At 44.4% G+C, this 18,349-nt stretch overlaps 1 protein-coding gene across 1 annotated transcript; it reads right to left on the reverse strand.

Annotated features, from left to right (window-relative positions):
• Window positions 1-2,084: 2,084 nt before the first annotated feature.
• On the reverse strand, window positions 2,085-7,206 carry rtn4r (reticulon 4 receptor). The gene is made up of 2 exons (XM_073065719.1): window positions 6,625-7,206; window positions 2,085-4,279 (listed from the first exon to the last, which is right to left on the reverse strand). The coding sequence occupies exons 1-2, from the start codon at window positions 6,635-6,637 to the stop codon at window positions 2,844-2,846; spliced, it is 1,449 nt and encodes a 482-aa protein (XP_072921820.1). The 5' UTR covers window positions 6,638-7,206; the 3' UTR covers window positions 2,085-2,843.
• Window positions 7,207-18,349: the final 11,143 nt, after the last annotated feature.

Here is an 18,349-nt window from a genome sequence, read left to right on the forward strand (position 1 = left end):
GGTAAATCTCCTGATCGTATTTGAAGTCATCTTCTGGGATATTTTACACGTACCTGAGAAAACAGAGGAGACCTTTCAGATGGACAACAGGCCTTCGATTCCATATTGGACTGACGGGTCTATATTTCTCCTGCTCCAGTTTCTCCAATAAGATTTGAACCTAGAGCTTTGCGTCGTGAACAGTGATAACCCAACCGCGACAAGGAACCAGAATTAAGGACAGACATATAAACAAAAAAAAAACAACCGTTGCAACTATAGCAAATCCAGGCGTATGGGTTTCTAATTTAGGAAATGCCACTTAGAAAGGAGGTTGTGCAACGATTTAACTGGACCATTGCCTACTCTCGCTTTTCTATAGCATCCAGTGAGTAATTCACTCATGTGTAACAGCTGCTTCCTGGGATCAATCACCAGTTTGTCAAAATTTAACTGATCTTGCAAATGATGGCCTTTGTAACTCTGCATTAAGAAAATAAAACAGTCCAGATTATTGTCCAATGACTCTGAGTGAGTAGGATTAGATTCGCCAAGCTTCACGATCAAAACCCGGTTTACATCGTCGAAAAACAATGGGAAGTAAACCACGAGAAGCTGGGCCGCAAGTTGGCTATAAGCCAATGTCTACAGGAGAGATGTACTAAGAATAAAAACGGTGAAACGACAAATTCACTTACACATGTAAACGAGTTAAAAAGGCACTGCGGGCTTGGACCCGCGCCCGTCAGTTAAAGTGCCACTGGACAGTTTTAAGTTTCGCAGGGTTCAATTGCTGCAGTTGACAAAGTCTTCTGCGCTGTGCAAGCTAAGTGTAGTTTTGAAAATTGTATGCATCATTATAGATGAACCTGGAATATGTTTGAGGATAAATCAGCGGTATTCAGTTATTAGATAGCTTGAGGTAAGTAGTTTTCAAGAACGGAGAGACAGACTTGTGAGCGGACATTCTAGTTCAGAGCGCGGATTCTGAGTTTGTGGTGGAAATGACGGAAACCAAGAGAGTCTGACCTCTTTGGGTCCCTCTAAAATAAAGACATTTCTAACGTACAGCCCACAAAACCCAACTAGACCTCCACAAGGTGGCAAGTGAGGTGGACGCCGTTACGTAAGCGAAAGCACGAGTGCACCACGCCCCCGCCCCGTCGTGACTCGCTTTCCTGCGAGTCCACTCTTTTCGCGTGACGCATAGACTGGAGAAGTTAAACACACGTGGCGCGATGACTGTCATTCACTTTGGTGTATGTGCCTGTTAAGATGCCGTGTGAACCGCGCAAACAAATTTTCCATTAATCGCGAACGAGTGCCGTAAAGCTCCACTAGTGCAATACAACTCGACCACAATGCAGATACAAAAGATCTGCCCAACATTCATTAAGGCATTACATGCAATAGAGGGACAGATTAGGCTATGGTGAAAAAAGTTAGATGAAGATAAATTAATGATTTGGAAGACCGCGGGTACGGACTGGTTGAGACAAATGCTCGGTTTCTCTACTCTACCTTGTATTTTAAAGCAATATGATCGTTATTGGTGCGTCTACAATTCACCCGATATTAACACTTAAAATATGTGCCAGGAAACTGTTACTGGAGGTGCGGGAAAAGCGGAGTCAAACAGTTAAATTCAAAGCGGAGGTGGGGACGGGGAAGGAGTGGGGAGGTTCTCGGCTCATTCAACGCCAGCCTAGCTGTCCGTTTGGGCAGCACCTTAACAAAAAGACGAGTCCCCTCCACCGTCGGTAACAATGACTGCATACAGATAACCGTCCGTTCCTAATCACTTCTCTACGCGGTGTATGTTTAATTAAAGCCATGCATGATATATTTTCATAGTTAGTTTTAAATAAATAAGAATGCATTAGACATATTTCGATAACCTAACATAAAATGATATGTTTCATCTCTACGTTACAGGTAAAACCCCAGTTTTAATTTGCAGAAAGATTTTGATCTTTAAATAAGAACAATCGGCTCCGTTGGAGCACCCGTGGTTAAATTAATTTACAACTTTGGAAACATTGAAATCCTTTAAAATCAAAATCGCTAATCTTAGTTTTGTTGCACAAAGCGTTAGACGTAAAGGATATCTTAGAAAAATCTTTTTATTTTTTGTAATATATTTGAGCCTTTTATACAAGTAAAATTAAATGCGTTTTTGGCAGCATTCTGTAACAAATGCGGCGGGAGTGAGACGACAGGCTGAGTCGGTACTTCAGGAACACAGAGACAAGAGCAAAAATGCCCAGTGCGTCACATTCCACAAGGGAAATCAAATCAACTCAAATCAAAATCAGACAGAGGAAGGAGATTGCAAGTACCAGAACATGGATTCCCAATTATCGATTGCTCCTCAAAAAGCCTTTTTTAGTTGTCGACCTTCGGCTGTGAAATTTGCTTGATGTTTTATCAGAAAATTAAACCCAGGACATTTTTTTTTCCTTTTCTGCCTTTTTCTTGGAAAAGCTTGATTCACAATGGAATTTGAAAGGAGGTGTGTGTGTGTGTGTGTGTGTGTGTGTGTGTGTGTGTGTGTGTGTGTGTGTGTGTGTGTGTGTGTGTGTGTGTGTGTGTGTGTGTGTGTGTGTGTGTGTGTGTGTGTGTGTGTGTGTGTGTGTGTGTGTGTGTGTGTGTTATTTTAATAATTCGGGCACATACTGTATAACTATATATACAATCTGTTTTCATTTTTGTTTGTGGTTTCTTTTGCATTTTATAAAGGCATCCAATTTGTATTCTGAATGATCAAAGCTTCCTCCGAATATAATATAGTCTCTCTTCAGAATTGTCTATAGAGGCCAGTGAAAGTACGTCACCGAACCGGGCCAGACCTGATGCGTTTACACTTAACAACGGCGCTCCAGTATGAAGGGTATTAATGGGACTGATAGAAGCACTGACTTCCACAGAAGCATCCTGCTTGATCCGTTGTTGAGACGGCACTGCGAGGAATCCGCTTTGGGCTTTTTATAGCATTTTCGTTTCTTTTTAGTCGTGGGGGTTGTAGAGGAGTCTAGATTGTTCAATAATTCTGGACTGAGCATGACTAACGATTGGTCTATTTTGGCAGAGAAAGTCCCCATGGGAGCATCGCTCAACCCATTTTTGTAGGTCCCGTTTTTTGATAGATCGTTTTCGGCGTATCTAGTTTTGGAGATGTTCTCTTTGTCCTTCAGTGGATTATTAGTGGAGCCTCTGCTGTTGTAGGAAGAGGGAGACGATTTGTCTTTGGTGTAAATTATGGAGGATTGATCCGCGTCCGGTTGACAACACTTGATGGAACCATCTCTAGAATTCAGTGGGGGTTCCACGGTTGGCAGTTTATCAGACCTGGTTCTTGTACTGAAAATACTGGTCCGGATCTGGTTAGAAGAATCCAGGCATATTTCCAGATCGCGACGACTGAGCGTTTTAAGGTCGCTGTTAGCCAGGCGGGCGGGGATATGGCATTCCAAAACCGAACTTGATCCGCGAAAACGCCGGAACCATTCCCAAAGTGATTTGGCTCGACAGTCGCAGATCCATTGGTTTCCATTGAGTCGGAGATACTGGAGTGACACGAGGGGGTCCATGGTCTGTCCAGTCAGCACGGTGAGGTTATTATGAAAGAGATACAACATTCCAAGTTTGCCTAGGTCGTGGAACGCTCTCCGGTGCACCACGCTAATTCGATTTTCATGCAATAAAAGTTTATCCAAGTTGCTCAACCCACGGAAGACGTTTTCCGACAAACCTTTGATCCTGTTGCCGTGCAAGAACAAAGACGTGAGATTGGCTAAGTCTACAAACAGGTCATCTCGCAATCTCTCCAAGGCGTTTCTCTGCAGGTACAGATACTGCAGTGAGCCAAGCCCCTTGAATATGCCCTTCGGTAAGTCTGACAGCCCACATCTGTGAAGGTGCAAGGTGTGGAGGCGCGTCAATCCGTTGAAAACCGTTGGAATCAGGTACTTGAGATTAATATTTTCTCCAATATCCAACTCCTCCAGGCGCTCCAAGCCATCAAAAGCCCCGGATTGTATAACGCTGATGTTGTTGGAGTGAAGCCACAGAACGGTCAAGTTCTGGCGAGAGCTGAAACTGGTCGAGCTCACCAAGGGAATCTTGTTGTTCTGAAGAAAGATCCGTTGGCTTCTGATTGGGATCCCTTCGGGAATTGACTGGAAACCCTGCTGTTGGCAGCTGACTGTCATGGGCTCCGTGTAACACGTGCAACCCTTGGGACAGGACTCGGCTTTGGGGAGATAATGCAAGCAAAGCGCTAGAAAGAAGAGTCTGTTTCCTGCGAAATAAAGACAATGGAAAAGTCAATTCGACTCACACATGAAATTTGTTTAGCATTCAAATACATTGTGTTATGGTCATCAGTCTGCAGGGGAGAGGGGCTGGGGCTACCGCTTACTGCTTCACCTGTGTTCTCGGCCAGCTCCAGCTCTAGGAAGACTTTGCCATTATGTGATGGCCACCCGCGTTTCACCATTATTAATCCAGATGGCCAATGCCGCTTTTATTGACTGATAACATCAGTTCTCTGCTTTTGAGCGTGTTAACCCATTGAATTCTGCGGGATAATTCATCTTCAATCCGCTTTCGAACAACCTCTCTTTCTCTCTCACACAGGGCGCATGCTAATTGAACAAGATTAGCTGCGTACGGGGCTTTAACTCAATATATTGGCATACTTGAATATGGGGAAGTGAAAACAGCAGATGCAGGGAATCTGAATGTATTGGCACGCGTTGCTGACATTCAGCAACAGCAGAAGCATTTCCCCTTAAGCAAAAAAGCACTGGGAGTAGGTCCAACAGCCGGATTCCACCCCACACTCCCCGCCCCGACACAGCTATCACCTCCACCTTGCCTGCCATTCCTGAGACGAGAGCTGCCAAAACTATTCTGCGTATAGCGTGAATCTAGCTCATGAATAAGGATAATAAATCCCAGGGCTGGAGATGAGTTGCGGGTAGCTGGGCAGGACAGGGCAGGGGCGTTGGAGATGAGGAGTGCCTCCGTTCTCTATGTGTGGATCCTCTGACAGAAACTTACAGCAGGTTGGGACTGTCCTCGTCTGTAAATCCGAGAACGATTTAAGAGCGACTGCTGAACTGTGGGCAGAATTAAAACTCTGGCAGACTGAGCAGTACGGGTCCACCCTCTAGCCTCCCTGAAACAACCCTGCCTTCCCGAAAATAGTCGTTTTATCCTTTTTGCAATCAATCCAAATCTTACAAATTTAAAAAAAATCATTCACTCCAGCCTTTACAATGAGAAGCTACTAAATCGCACCTCCAATTCACACTGTTCTGTCTGGTGATTTCTGCTTCTATCTACAAACAAGAGAAAATCTGCAGATGCTGGAAATGCCTATGTTGCTCGGCTTCTATGTCTATATCTATGTTCGTTTTCCTCGTTACCCACTTGCCTTCTATCAATCCCACTTTTCCTATGCGTGTTTCCCAATTCCTCTTTCCGGACTCCCTCACTAACTAGTTCTTTCCGCTTCCTCTTTTCTCTTTATTACGCCTGTATCTTGTGCCCACTTACATTTCAATCCCTGTACCTATTGTGTTATTCATTATCTGTTCATCTGCTCCTCTCACCGGTTTAGATTGCATATCTCCAACCATTTAACTTCAATCACTCCATCCGTCTGTTTTCTTTCCGCAGATTCCTTTCCATACATCTGTAGGTTTAACTAACTGGTCACAGCGCACTCTATCCTTTAATTCTGCTTTAGACTCTGGGCTTCTCTAATTATCATTATGTCCATCTTGGAATCGTTATTGCTTGCGCTCTTGCTATCTCAGTGTGCACTTCTCTCGACTTCACCCCTACTCTGTTCCCCTCTCTGTCCTCCACATCTGACGATATTTCTGTGGCACCCCTGGTTTTTGTTCTGTCGCTTTCCTCCCGTCTCCTCACTGTCCTGGTGCTGCATGCTTTACTCACGGTCCCGCCACACAACTCCATCAGCCCCATCGCCCTTTTCTGTCCCTGTCTAAAGGCGGTCCCGAGGGCTGGCATAGAAACTTTCAGGTACCAAAACACCTGGGAACTCTGACACGCTGCGTGCTGCATAATGAAATATCACTGTGTCTAGTAAATAGACAGCCGGGCCTGTCCGCCATCCTGTCCAATCACACAACCTTGGAATTTCATACTGGCTGTTAATTATACAGGAGATCAGAGCCATCTCCAGGCACGACCGGATGGATGGGGTTCCCAGCGCTGCTTTTCCCTCAATTTATTCCCTTAATTAGCATCGTGCACAACGGAACTTTTCTTGAACAATACATCTAACTTTTCATCAGGGACGATTCGAGCCCAAGGGGAGACTTATTAATTATTCCGTAGACGCGGTTCCTACCAAAGCTGGTAATAACTCCTGACATATTGAATGCCAGTTCCTCCATTAAATCACCCGTCCCTTCAAACGGCGGCGCTCACTTCCTCGTCCGTACTTTCAGAAAGTGAAGAGCTGTTTGCCATTTTTAACCAGAGCGAATTTTTATCATCGTTTAATGCTATACGGAGCAAATACATTTTCGGCTGGCAATGAAATAATAATAAGCACTTTTTGTGTGGTGCTAGAGAAAGTTGTAGTTTGAGGTCTGATATCTCTCCTACCTTCACCCATCATCTCCTTAGTGAACTCGTTGCAGCTTCGTTGCTTTCTAGAAGGCACGGCTGTTCCGCTGCGCTGGGCGGTGGTGAGCCTTTTTCTCTAAAACCCTCGGAGCCAACACGACCCGGAGAAGTGCGGAGGGAAAGTTAAACCCGGTGCGTGCGTCTTTCGGCAGCTTGGAGAGGGAGCTCTCCCGGTGTAAGCAGCGTCACTCATGGGGAAGGGGCAAGATCCACACTCAGCATCCCAATATGTGAGCATCAAAGAGACCCAGAAGTCAGGGAAGTCCGATCCATGAGTCCCGAGGAGTTCTGGAGGAAGAAGGTAAAAGGGTAAAGCGGCGAAGCCACTGCAATTCAGCTTCTTTTCTGCAGCGAAGTGAAGAGAGCTGACCCGCATTCAAGTCCGGGCGGCGAATGTCGGAAGCGCACAGCGCAGTAAGGGAATGAATGTTTTATGGAGCTTGTGGGGCGGGTTCACGTGGGCCGACGTGCCGAGAATCTGTCATCGGCAGATTGTGTGTGTGTGTGTGAGCGTGTGTGTGTGCGTGTGTGTGTGTGTGTGTGTATGTGTATGTATGTGTGTGTGTGTGTGTGTGTGTGTGCGCGCGCGCGCGCGCGTGTGAGCGGTGGAGGTGGGGGAGGGGGGCGCAGAGGGGAGGGGAGGGGAGGGGAGGGGAGGGGAGGGAGGGAGGGATAGAAGAATGCGCCACTCCGTGAGAAACAGCAGTAAGAGAAGGCAAAAGGTGTTTGTATGGAGACACGGCCAGTGAGCAAGGAAAGGGCAAGGGCACGCAGCGCAGGAGGAAGAGAGGAGGACGGTAGATACAAGGCGCAATGTTTTCGCCAACCAGGAGGGAAGAAAGAGTTGAACCAGACCGTAGCGCGCATCGTCATATGTTGAGTATATATTAGAAACATGATAGTATCTGGTGTACTGTCAACTGGAGCAGGGTCCAGTCTGCCAGTTAGCTAAAAACTCATCTCTCCCTCCCTTTACTTTGTCAGGAAAGCCCATTGAATCCCGTCGCAGGTCGAGTACACTCCGCTGTGCATCTGCGGAGTATTAATGTAGCCATAATCCGTAACAAGTCCGGGGGAGGTGAGCCGGAGCCCGGGCAGGATTAGGCGTCTCACTCGGATCCATTTTATTCCGCGGCGCTTTACTGGCGGGCCCTGTCCATTCTGGTTGAGGTCTTGAAGTTTTGCTCGGACAGACAGTGCCTGTCAAGCCGCTGGGCCGTGTAATCTGAATGTTCAAGGGGCCGAGTTGAGCACTAAATAATTCGGCAGCCTGCATGCAAGGAGTTATCAGTCCTGTGCGCGACCTCTGGGACCAAAGTACAAAGCGCGTGTGAGGAGTGTGCTGTTTCCTGCAGTGTCTTGCCTCTAAATTCCTCGTATGCTTCAGCCAGTTTGCATTACACTAAACTGAGAATGGAAAGAACACAAACATTTTACTCCTTGAAAAAGGCTTAGTTCTTCATACTGGCGCAGTGGTTAACACTACGCTTTACAGTACAGGACAGCCGGGTTCAATTCGTCTGTAAGGAGTTCGTACCCCGTGACCTCGTGGGTTTCCTCCGAGTGCTCCGGTTTCCCAGCACAGTCGAAAGACGGACCGGTTGGTAGGCTAATTGGTCATTGTAAATTGTCCCGTGATTAAACCGGAGTATTGTTGGAGGGGGCGTGGCTCAACTAGACCACGCCGTATCTCAACAAACATTGCTGCCCAAGAGTTTCATATCTGTTTGATACACGCTCTGGGACTTAAATCCCTTAATACTACCTATAAGGCCATAAGATATAGGAGTAGAGTTAGGCCATTCAGCCCATTGAGTATGCTCTGCCATTCCATCATGGCTCTCAGCCCAATTATTAACTCTCTCAGACTCTCACCTTCTCCCCATAACTTTTGACGCACTTAATAATCAAGAACCTATTAACTCCACTTTAATTATATCCAAAGACTTGACCTCCACAGCTGTCTGTAGCAATGAATTCCACAGATTCATTGCCTTGTGGCGAAATAATTTCCTCTTTATCTCTGTTCAAAAGGAACATCGTTGAATTCTGAGGCTGTGTCCTCTGGTCCTAGACTGACCCACTATAAGAAATATGTTCTCCCCATCTACTCTATCCATGCCTTCCAACGGTTGATAGGTTTCAAAGAGGTCTCCCCACATACTTCTAAATTCCTTTGTGCACAGGTGCAGGTCCATTAACCCTTTCATTCCTGGGAACATTCTTACAAACCTCCCCTGGACTCTCTGCCTCACCCTCTTCAGGACCTCTACACTGATGGACACAGATACTAAGAGCTACACAGAGCTGACCTACATTCAAGTGCACAGTTCTCTCAGAACAACACCGCCCCTCACCATTCCCCCCCCCCCCCCTCCAGCCCTGAGGTCTTTTATCCATCCAGGGTATCAAAATTATCCTATTATCCTATCTACATAACTCACAATTTTGTATACCTCTATCAAATCTCCTCTCAGTCTTGTACATTCTAAGGAATAAAGTCCCAAACTATTCAGTCTTTCCTTATAACTCAGGTCTTCCAGACCCAGCAACGTCTTTGGAAATTTTCTCTGTACCTTATTTACGTCTTTCTTGTAAGTAGGCAACCAAAACTGTACACAATACTCCAAATTAGGCCTCGCCACCGTCTTCACAACTTCAACATAACATCCCATCTCCTGTACTCAATACTTTCATTGATGAAGACCACTACAGATGATCTGGTGTAAGAGTTTACCCCCGTGCCAATTCTGCTCCACAATCAATTTAATTTCCCCTTAACATCAATGAAAAGGATTTGGCTGTCATGTATTACAGCTGGCAACTGCTTGGTAAAAATCAGTTCCTATCTCTGAAACCTCCTAATGGACAACTTGTTCTGGGTCAATGAGGCCCAAGCCAGCACCTATGGAGGGAAGCGGGCAGTTGAAGTGATTTTCTGTCAAGGCTCACTCTCTGCCTCCTCCTCTTCAATCATGTCCTCTTCCAGACTGACAACAACAGACTGGCTATCTCCCCTCTATTATTCAGTCTAGACAAGAGGTTCTCAACCTGGGGTCCATGGACCCCCTGGTTAATGGTAGGGGCCCATAGCATGAAAAAGGTTGGGAATCCCTGGTCTAGATGAAGAGCCACAGCCCAAAATGTGCATTGACCATTTCCCTCCACAGCTACTGCCTGACCCACGGAGTTCCTCCAGCATCCTGTGTGTGCTCCAGGTTCCAGCTCTAACTCTGAATACCAACACAACAAACATCTAACTAGAAGAGGCGGTAGAGACAAGGATTCCAACAACATTATGCAGTCATCAAGATAAGAGCTTGAGGTCCAGGGCACTTTTTTTATTTAGAGATTCAGCATGGTAACAAGCCCTCCTGGCTCAACGAGATCACACTGCCCAATTGCACCCATGTAGCCAATTAGCCTACTGACCCGTACATTTTTGGAGTATGTCAGCCGGAGGAAACACAGGGAAAACATACAGGCAGTGGTGGGAAATGAATCTGGGCCACTGGCACTCTAAGAGCGATATGCTTAGGATGGTGGTGAATATTCGCAGCTTGACTTGAGGCACAGGCGGTTCTCTTCTAATAACTCCATAAATAGACATGTCAAAATAGACACCATCTATGAACTCCCAAGAGCCAAAGAAATGCAAGCCAATGGAAGTCAAAGGTCAACAGAAGGGGTAGCCAATCAGGACTGAGGCAAGTGAATAGGGGCCAATATAAATGCGAGCACTCCAAGAGAGAAACACCAACAACTGCGCATTGAGGATGTCACCTCAACAGGTGAAGAAACGTCTGTAAGCTAATTACTCAGCTCGGTGAACACCGCAACATCAACTGTCTGCTTTGCTAACCGTTACGCTACCACACCTCCTGCATTGAATGCAACAGACTAGATGCTTGTAAATGGGATAAATCTTTGCTCGAACACAGGAGGTTAAATTGATTTTGAAAAGACCAGAAAGCTGAAGAATTAGCCTCATCCCCAAATTTCTCAATATTTTCTCCTCATCAAGAGCTTCCCCAATTCCCTCACACGCAGGCAGCAGCTCACTAAAACGTTTGCAAAGTCAACAAGTCACTAGACTTGGCCAAAGAATGTCTGTTTATAGAATGTTTCTAGCATGAGGCAGAAACAGAAAAAGGGAAAGGGGCTCTGCAAATGAGCAGATTCTGGGGGGACCAGGCAGGACTTTGAAGCGCATCGCACAAACAAGCAATTTGTAGAACCTTCAGCAATGTTCAAATGCATCAGCTGTCTTACTGGAAGGTGTGCTTACAATAAGACTAACAACATAATTGTACAAAAATGATTAATTCTTTGAGGCCCACTTCCTTTTCTGCTAGCAAATTCTGAAGCATCTTGCGCAACTCAGCAAACAAACAAGCCCTGTAATAGGATCTTGATCATCAAAATATGGTGTGGGGGAGAAAAAGTCTTAGCAATACCAGCAACATGAAGAACAGCTCAAAGGTCTGCTGACGTATAACATGTTTCTCTGAACTCATCATTTACAGTCCTGTTCCAAGTACTTTTCTTCAAGTTTGGACTGGGAGTTTTAGCAACTTTGCCAATGCAGTCAAATATCTTTTCCCCCAGCCTTGTCTCTTTCACTTGCTTTATTCTGGGGTTAGTCATTATGTGGTTGAAGAAAAATATGTAGTCTAGTAAACAAATTCATTTAGTCAGAGTGAAAGAATAAAATAAACTTAATGACAACCACTCCTACCCTCTCATTGTCAGAGGGAAGATGCTTTCTGCCAAGCTCATTTATAAAGTTTTATTTGGATGGGAATATAATCTGTGGAAAAGTTGACCACTCAAAGACACCTTTGCTGCATTTTACTGTCGTATTTACCTCTCATTCTGGGGCTGTATGGCCAACAATATGTTTAAGTTTTGCAAGCATTTTGCATGCCTGGCATGTCTTTTGAGCTCACCAGATTCAGCAGATGCTGGAAATCCTGAGCAATGCACGGCAAAATGCTTGAGGAAGCCAACAGGTCAGACAGCATCCAAGAAAAGAAATGAATGGTTGATGTTCTGGGCCAAGACCCTTCATCGGGACTGGTGGAACAAGCCAGAGGACCAGGCTGGCAGGGACTACATGTGCCAAGGAGCCTGTTTCTGCACTCTCCTGCTCTATGACTCCATGTGTGGCCTTCAGCACAGAGGCAACACTGGAAAAGACTGCACCATCCCTTGTGCCTTAAAGATTCTTATGTTACTAATGCTTAAGTTATCGTGGCACAGCCTGCAGACCCTTCACATTCTGTGGCACCCCATCAGGTTACTAAAGTGCCTTCCAAAGAACAAAACCCTGACTTTGACCTATCACTCCCCTCCAAAGCAGCTTTGACGCTCCCAGTGTGGCTGATGTGAAGAGTGTGTTGTGATGGAGGTGACCCCTTTCCCTATTGGAAGGGGGAGGGAGGGACGTGTCAGCGACACAGTATTGGAAGCCCTGCAGATGGACACTGCCTTTTAGGGGTATCACCTTTCGAAGGTGGCCGTGATGAGTCTACAACCCTCTGCAGCTTTTCCCGGACCACTGTAGTGGCCCCTCCATACTAGGCAGTGAAGCAACCAGCTAGAGTGCTCTCGACAGCACATTAGATCAGTAAGTCTAAACTTCATGCTGTTTTTTAAAAATTAAGCACTGAAGAAAATGTCTGGTTATCTCATTCCCTATTAAATACATATTTTTCCTGTTATTCTCTTCCGATTTACCAGAAATCCATGATTGGGCCTTTGCCACTGTTCCTTTCACTGCTCTCTGATACTTCACCAATGTAGCTTTTCAGCTCCAGAATGAGCCTAAATGGTGGGTAGCCGCAGGTTACTTAGCGAGGGGAAGAACGTAATCCAAGTCTGGTCTGACCCATACCTGCTAACCATTGGGAAAGAGCTAAAAGTTCATTGAAAACTTCTGACTTAGGAGGAGGCCATTCAGTTCATTGTACATTTTCAAGAAAAAAACAGTGAAACTAAGCCCAATTGCACTTGCAGCACGAGGTCTTCAGCTGTCAAGACCGTGGTACTACAATAAACATCCAGGTACTGCTTAAATGTGATGAGGATTTCTGACTCGATCGCCCTTTCAGGAAAACCATTCTTGATTCTAACACTTTTTTTTCTTATTTCCTTTCCAACAATTACTTTTAACCCCCTAGTTTTTAAAAACGCTACATGTTGTGAAAATAAGACCTCATCTAGGCCTTTGGTAATTCAGTACTGTTAAACCTCCATTCTGTTTCCAGGCTCACGGCTGCTCGAGGCTATTTTATTTCCAGCCGCACTGCTCCCCCCCAGCTAAGAACAGCTAGCTCTGCATAAAAACAGCAATCAGACCCCATACTTCCATCAATACTGGAAACAAATGAGGCATTTTCTTAAGGCAAATGAATATTTCAGTTCAAATTGTTCTGCCATATACCTCTGCCACCAATAAAGAGGAGGGAATAAAGGGGCAAAAACACACAGAAAGTAAGGAGCATTCAAAACTGTTCCCAGCTCCATTGACCCCCTTCCCCTTCACACCGCAATCTTTCCCATCCTCCCACTTCAAGCCACTAGTACACCCCCCCCAAACCAAGCACAACTCTATCAACTATCCGATGATTTGTAAAATGAAAGCCAAATGTGTTAGCAAACATTGATGTGGGCCCTCACTAAAAATAAATAAAATAATGCCACCAGCTTTTGCTGCACCTCCTGCTAGGAATTTTGCTTGATGTGATCTCCTACTAGGTAGTGCTTGGTGTGGAGGAACAGCTTAGGACCCTGACTGTTTGATGTGCGGTATATATTAATGATTTGGATACTAATGCTCAGGAACATCAGAAGATGGAAGAATACATAGGCCACTTGGTCTATAAACCTGTGACGGACCCATGCTGCCTTCAACCCAAAGTTCAAAATTCAAAGTCAAATTTATCATCAGACACATACATGTCACCTCAAACAACACTGAGATTCTTTTTCTGCAGGCATACTTAGCAAATCTATAGAATAGTAACTGTAAACAGGATTTGTAAACTGTAAACAAACTGTGCAAATGCAGATAATAAATAAATAGCAATAAATAACGAGCATGAAATTACAAGAGAGTCCTTAAATGAGTGTAGTTCAAGAGCCCGATGGTTGAGGGGTAGTAACTGTTCTTGAACCTGGTGGTACAAGTTGTGATGCTCCTGTATGTACCTTCTACCTGATGGCAGTAGCAAGAATAGAGCATAGCCTGGGTGGTGAGGATCTTTGACGATGAACGCTGCTTTTCTACGGCAACATTTCAGGTAGGTGTGCTCAATAGCTGGGGGGGTGGGGGGGGGAGAGGTTTACCTGTGATGTACTGGGCCAAATGCACTACCGTTTGTAGGATTTTCTGTTCAAAGGCATTGGTGCTCCCATATCAGGCCGTAACGCAGTTGGTCAGCACATTTTCCACCATAATCGATAGAAGTTTGCTGTTTTTTGATGACATGCCTCTGTCAGTTTGCCAAAAATCTCAATTCCTCAATCTTTCCACTATTTATCTACTTCCACCTTAATTACATCCAGTGATCAGGCCATCACCACCTCAGAGACAAGAATTCCAGAGAGAATAAATTCCTATGCTCCTTGATTTAAAGCACTGGCCCCTATATTGTTGCTATGTCCCCTTTTTCATGACTCTCCCACTAGTTAGAACATTTTAACATCTACCCTAAACACGAGAAGTACTGTAGATGCTGGAAATCCAAAGCAGCACACACTAAACTCTGGAGGAACTCAGCAGATCAAGGAGACTCTATGGACATGAATAAACAGTCAATGTTTTAGGCCATGACCATTCTTCAGGATTGTCCTTCAAGATCTCAGTTGGACTTCCACCAATGCTACCATATCCCTTTTTTAAGCTAAGGGGTCCAAAACTGTGCACAGTATTCCAAGTGTGGCCGCAACAACAAGCTGTATAACTGTAATAAAACTTCTCTATTCTTAAGCTCCACTTCCTCAACAATAAAGGCCTTTATAATATTTCAAACATGAGAGAATCTGTAGATGCTGGAAATCCAAGCAACACACACAACATGCTAGAGGAACTCAGCAGGCCAGGCAGCATCTATGGAGAAGAGTGAACAATTGATGTCTGGGCCAAAACCCTTCATCAGGACTGGAAAAAGAATGAGAAGTCAGAGTAAGAAGGTGAAGAGGGGAAGAAGTGCAAGGTGGTAGGTGATAGGTGAAACTGAGAGAGTGCTGAAGTAAAGAGCTGGGAAGTTTATTGGTGTGAGAGATAAAGGGCTGGAGAAGGGGAATCCGAAAGGAGACGGTAGAAGACCACAGAAGAAAGGGAAGGAGGAGGAGCACGAGAGGGAGGTGATGGACAGGTAGGGAGATAAGGTGAGAGAGAGAAGCAGGAATGGGGAATGATGAAGAGGGGGGCAATCACTGGAAGTTTGAGAAATCAATGTTCATGTCATCAGGTTAGAGGCTACTCAAAAAGGATATATGGCATTTGCCTTCTAAACTACTTATCAGACTTCTGCTAACTAGAATACCTAGGTCCTTCCAAACATCAGATATTTTCAGTCATTCTGAAAATAATCCACCCTTTTTCATCCCTCTTCACGTCAAACTGTGTGACCTCACTTTTCACCACATTAAATCCTGTTTGCTGGGTTTCTGCCCAATCATTCAATCTACGCCTCATTACGGAATCAAAATATGGATGTCTGCCTACATTTTGTTCCCTGCTCCTGGTCATTAATGTAAAAAGGAAATGATTAAGTGTCAAGAGTCGATGCATCTCTTTAGCTTGAAAGGATATATTTGTTCCAATTCTGTTTTTGACGTGACAGACCATTTCTAATCCATGTTAACACACATCCACCATTACTCTGGACTCAGCTTTTATGCACCAGCCTCTTAGATGGCACCTTGTCAAGTGCCTTTTGAGAAACTAAATACACTACATCAACAGGCTTCCCTCTATCAGTTCTCACATCCTCAAGGGAGTTGAACAAATTAGTCAAACATGAATTACCTTGCATAAAATCAGGTTAACAATCTCTGAATACCTTCAACTTTACTAAATGGTTAGTTATTTTATCTTAGATTATTGATTCGATTATCTTTCCAAGAACATATGTTGAGTTTACTGCCCTATTTTTCTCTGCCATCTATCTTCCTTCCTCTTTGAAGAAGGGAGCTGCTTTAGCCATTTGAGATTTCCTGTTATCCTCTGGGAATTTTGCAAGGTACGCTAGTAATTAATGAGAGGGTTAACATATGAAGAACGTTTGACCGCTCTTGGACTGTACTCCTTGGAGTTTAGAAGAATGAGGGGGGACCTCATAGAAACATTTCGAATGTTGAAAGGCATGGACAGAGTGGATGTGGCAAAGTTGTTTCCCATGGTGGGGGAGTCTAGTACGAAAGGATATGACTTGAGGATTGCAGGGCGCCCATTCAGAACAGAGATGCGAAAAAAAATTTTTAGCCAGAGGGTGGTGAATCTATGGAATTTGTTGCCACGGGCAGCAGTGGAGGCCAAGTCATTGGGTGTATTTAAGGCAGAGATTGATAGGTATCTGAGTAGCCAGGGCATCAAAGGTTATGGTGAGAAGGCGGGGGAATGGGACTAAAGGGGAGATTGGATCAGCTCATGATGAAATGGCGGAGCAGACTCAATGGGCCAAATGGCCGACTTCTGCTCCTTTGTCTTATGGTCTTATGGTTACAGCACCAAAGAAAGATACTCAGTCCATGAGCTCATGCTAACTTTTTGTAAAATCAATTCCAACAAGTGGGAGCCCACTACTCTCTCCCCTGCCTCGCAAGCTCAAGATTTATGTAATTTTTGTAATTTGCAAATGTTGGAGCTGTGTCCAAGCCTACTAGTTAAGGAAAACAATGATTTTAGTGCCATACCTCTACCCTTTCCTCTGCAAGACTGTAAAGCCTTCCTTAACTACAGATGTAGGGTTCTGATGCATAATATCGACCTGATTTCAACAGTTCCTAACACCTAACATCTGTTTGATGCTCTATGTTCCTCCAGCAGTTTGTTTATTTTCCCTTCAAAATTCCTCTTCATTTCCTGAAGCTTACCCAATTTTCTATCCTATGATTATAGCTTCTCCTTTTCCATGGTTTTCAGGGTAGCAAGGAGGCACCTTATTCAAATTTCATTTGGAAGTGCATAGTTCTCTGAAGGAAGAATGACACCGCTAACAAGTTGGTCAGAGACAATCTCCCTTTAATAAATCCATACAAACTCCAATTAAATCACATTAGTATCTGCTAATTCTGTCTCTTAGTATTGTGACTTTAACTTAGTCCACCACTAAAGTTAAACGGTTTATCCTACTGCTACTGTGATTATCCCCCACATCTACTTTTGCACAGAAGTGCAACATTTGCAGTTTTTCACAAGGCATAATCTATGAACCAAAAGATATTTGAAAGATAATGACCAATGATCAACTTTTCTTTTCCTCCCACTTTTTTTTATCTGCTTTCTCAGATGCATTCCATGATTTATCTACTTCAGTGAGGATGGTTTTTCAGTACCGCTACGTTTTCAGTTTTTAATGCAAATAGAATCTCTGCTACATCTTCCTTTACTGAGACCCCAACACTTCCTATTCTCTGGTGAAGAATGGTGAGAAAAAGATTGTACCTGTTCCAAGAAGAAACCCTTTTGTTCTCTGTTTACAACTCTTTCCATTTTCTCATGCTTACAAAATATCCTTTTATGTCTGGTCCAGCACCTTCTCATTCTCTCTCTTACTGTTAAAAAAAACCTTCTTTCAGCTTTCTGTAATCAGCCCATTTCTCACTTACGTTAACAATCCGACATCTGTCGTATTTTTACCTCTTTGTTCTATTTTACTCACCTCCTTCAGCATCATCTCACGTTATCCAAGATATTTACTCCTTCCTCAGTCACACTTAAATGCCACCAGGATACTGACTGCCCTCATCATATTCAGGGCACTAGGTGCAGGGTACCACTCTGCCCACCCCTTCACTTCACACAATCACCTCAATACTTCCGGAGAGACATTTCCCCAGCACACCACCCACCTCCACCTTTGCTTTCAGATTCTGTTCAATAGCTGAACTATATTTAACACACAATATGGGCGGGCAAATTTGATTTATATTCAGTGTGAAATTCACCATATTTTTAAAGTAATGACACAACTCTAGTGTTTTAGCAGTGCAAATTGTTAGAATGGTAGCATGCTGAATATTGCTGATTATTATTACTTCTCAAGATGACAATTAAAAACTCTCTGCCTCCAACAATTCCAAATTAGAACTATCCCAGAATCAGATGCCAAGCAGGATTAAAAAAAAAACCTCTTGTAGCCAGGGTCGCGGCATCTAAGCATGATCTGTGGCAGACTCCGCTGCAGCTGTTGACAGCCAGCAAAGGTTGCTGGCCAACAGCAAGATAGGAAACCTGGTGTAAACCAGCACATGCCATTTGAGACAGACATCGATAGACAGTAAGTTGCAAGTCAAGGTCAAAACCTGTCATGTGCCCCATTCTAGAGACGAACCTGCACATGGAGGGGTGGACAGCGGATATGTTGGCATCAGTGATAAGGAGAAAGAATCAAGCTGGTCATGTAAAGGAACTGAAAGCTAGTATCAGTGGTGGTGTTCGGGATCATTTCATGTTGTGAAATATTGGTGTGCG

Source organism: Hemitrygon akajei, chromosome 14 (genome assembly GCF_048418815.1).
Source record: "Hemitrygon akajei chromosome 14, sHemAka1.3, whole genome shotgun sequence".
NCBI classification, from domain to species: Eukaryota; Metazoa; Chordata; class Chondrichthyes; order Myliobatiformes; family Dasyatidae; genus Hemitrygon; species Hemitrygon akajei.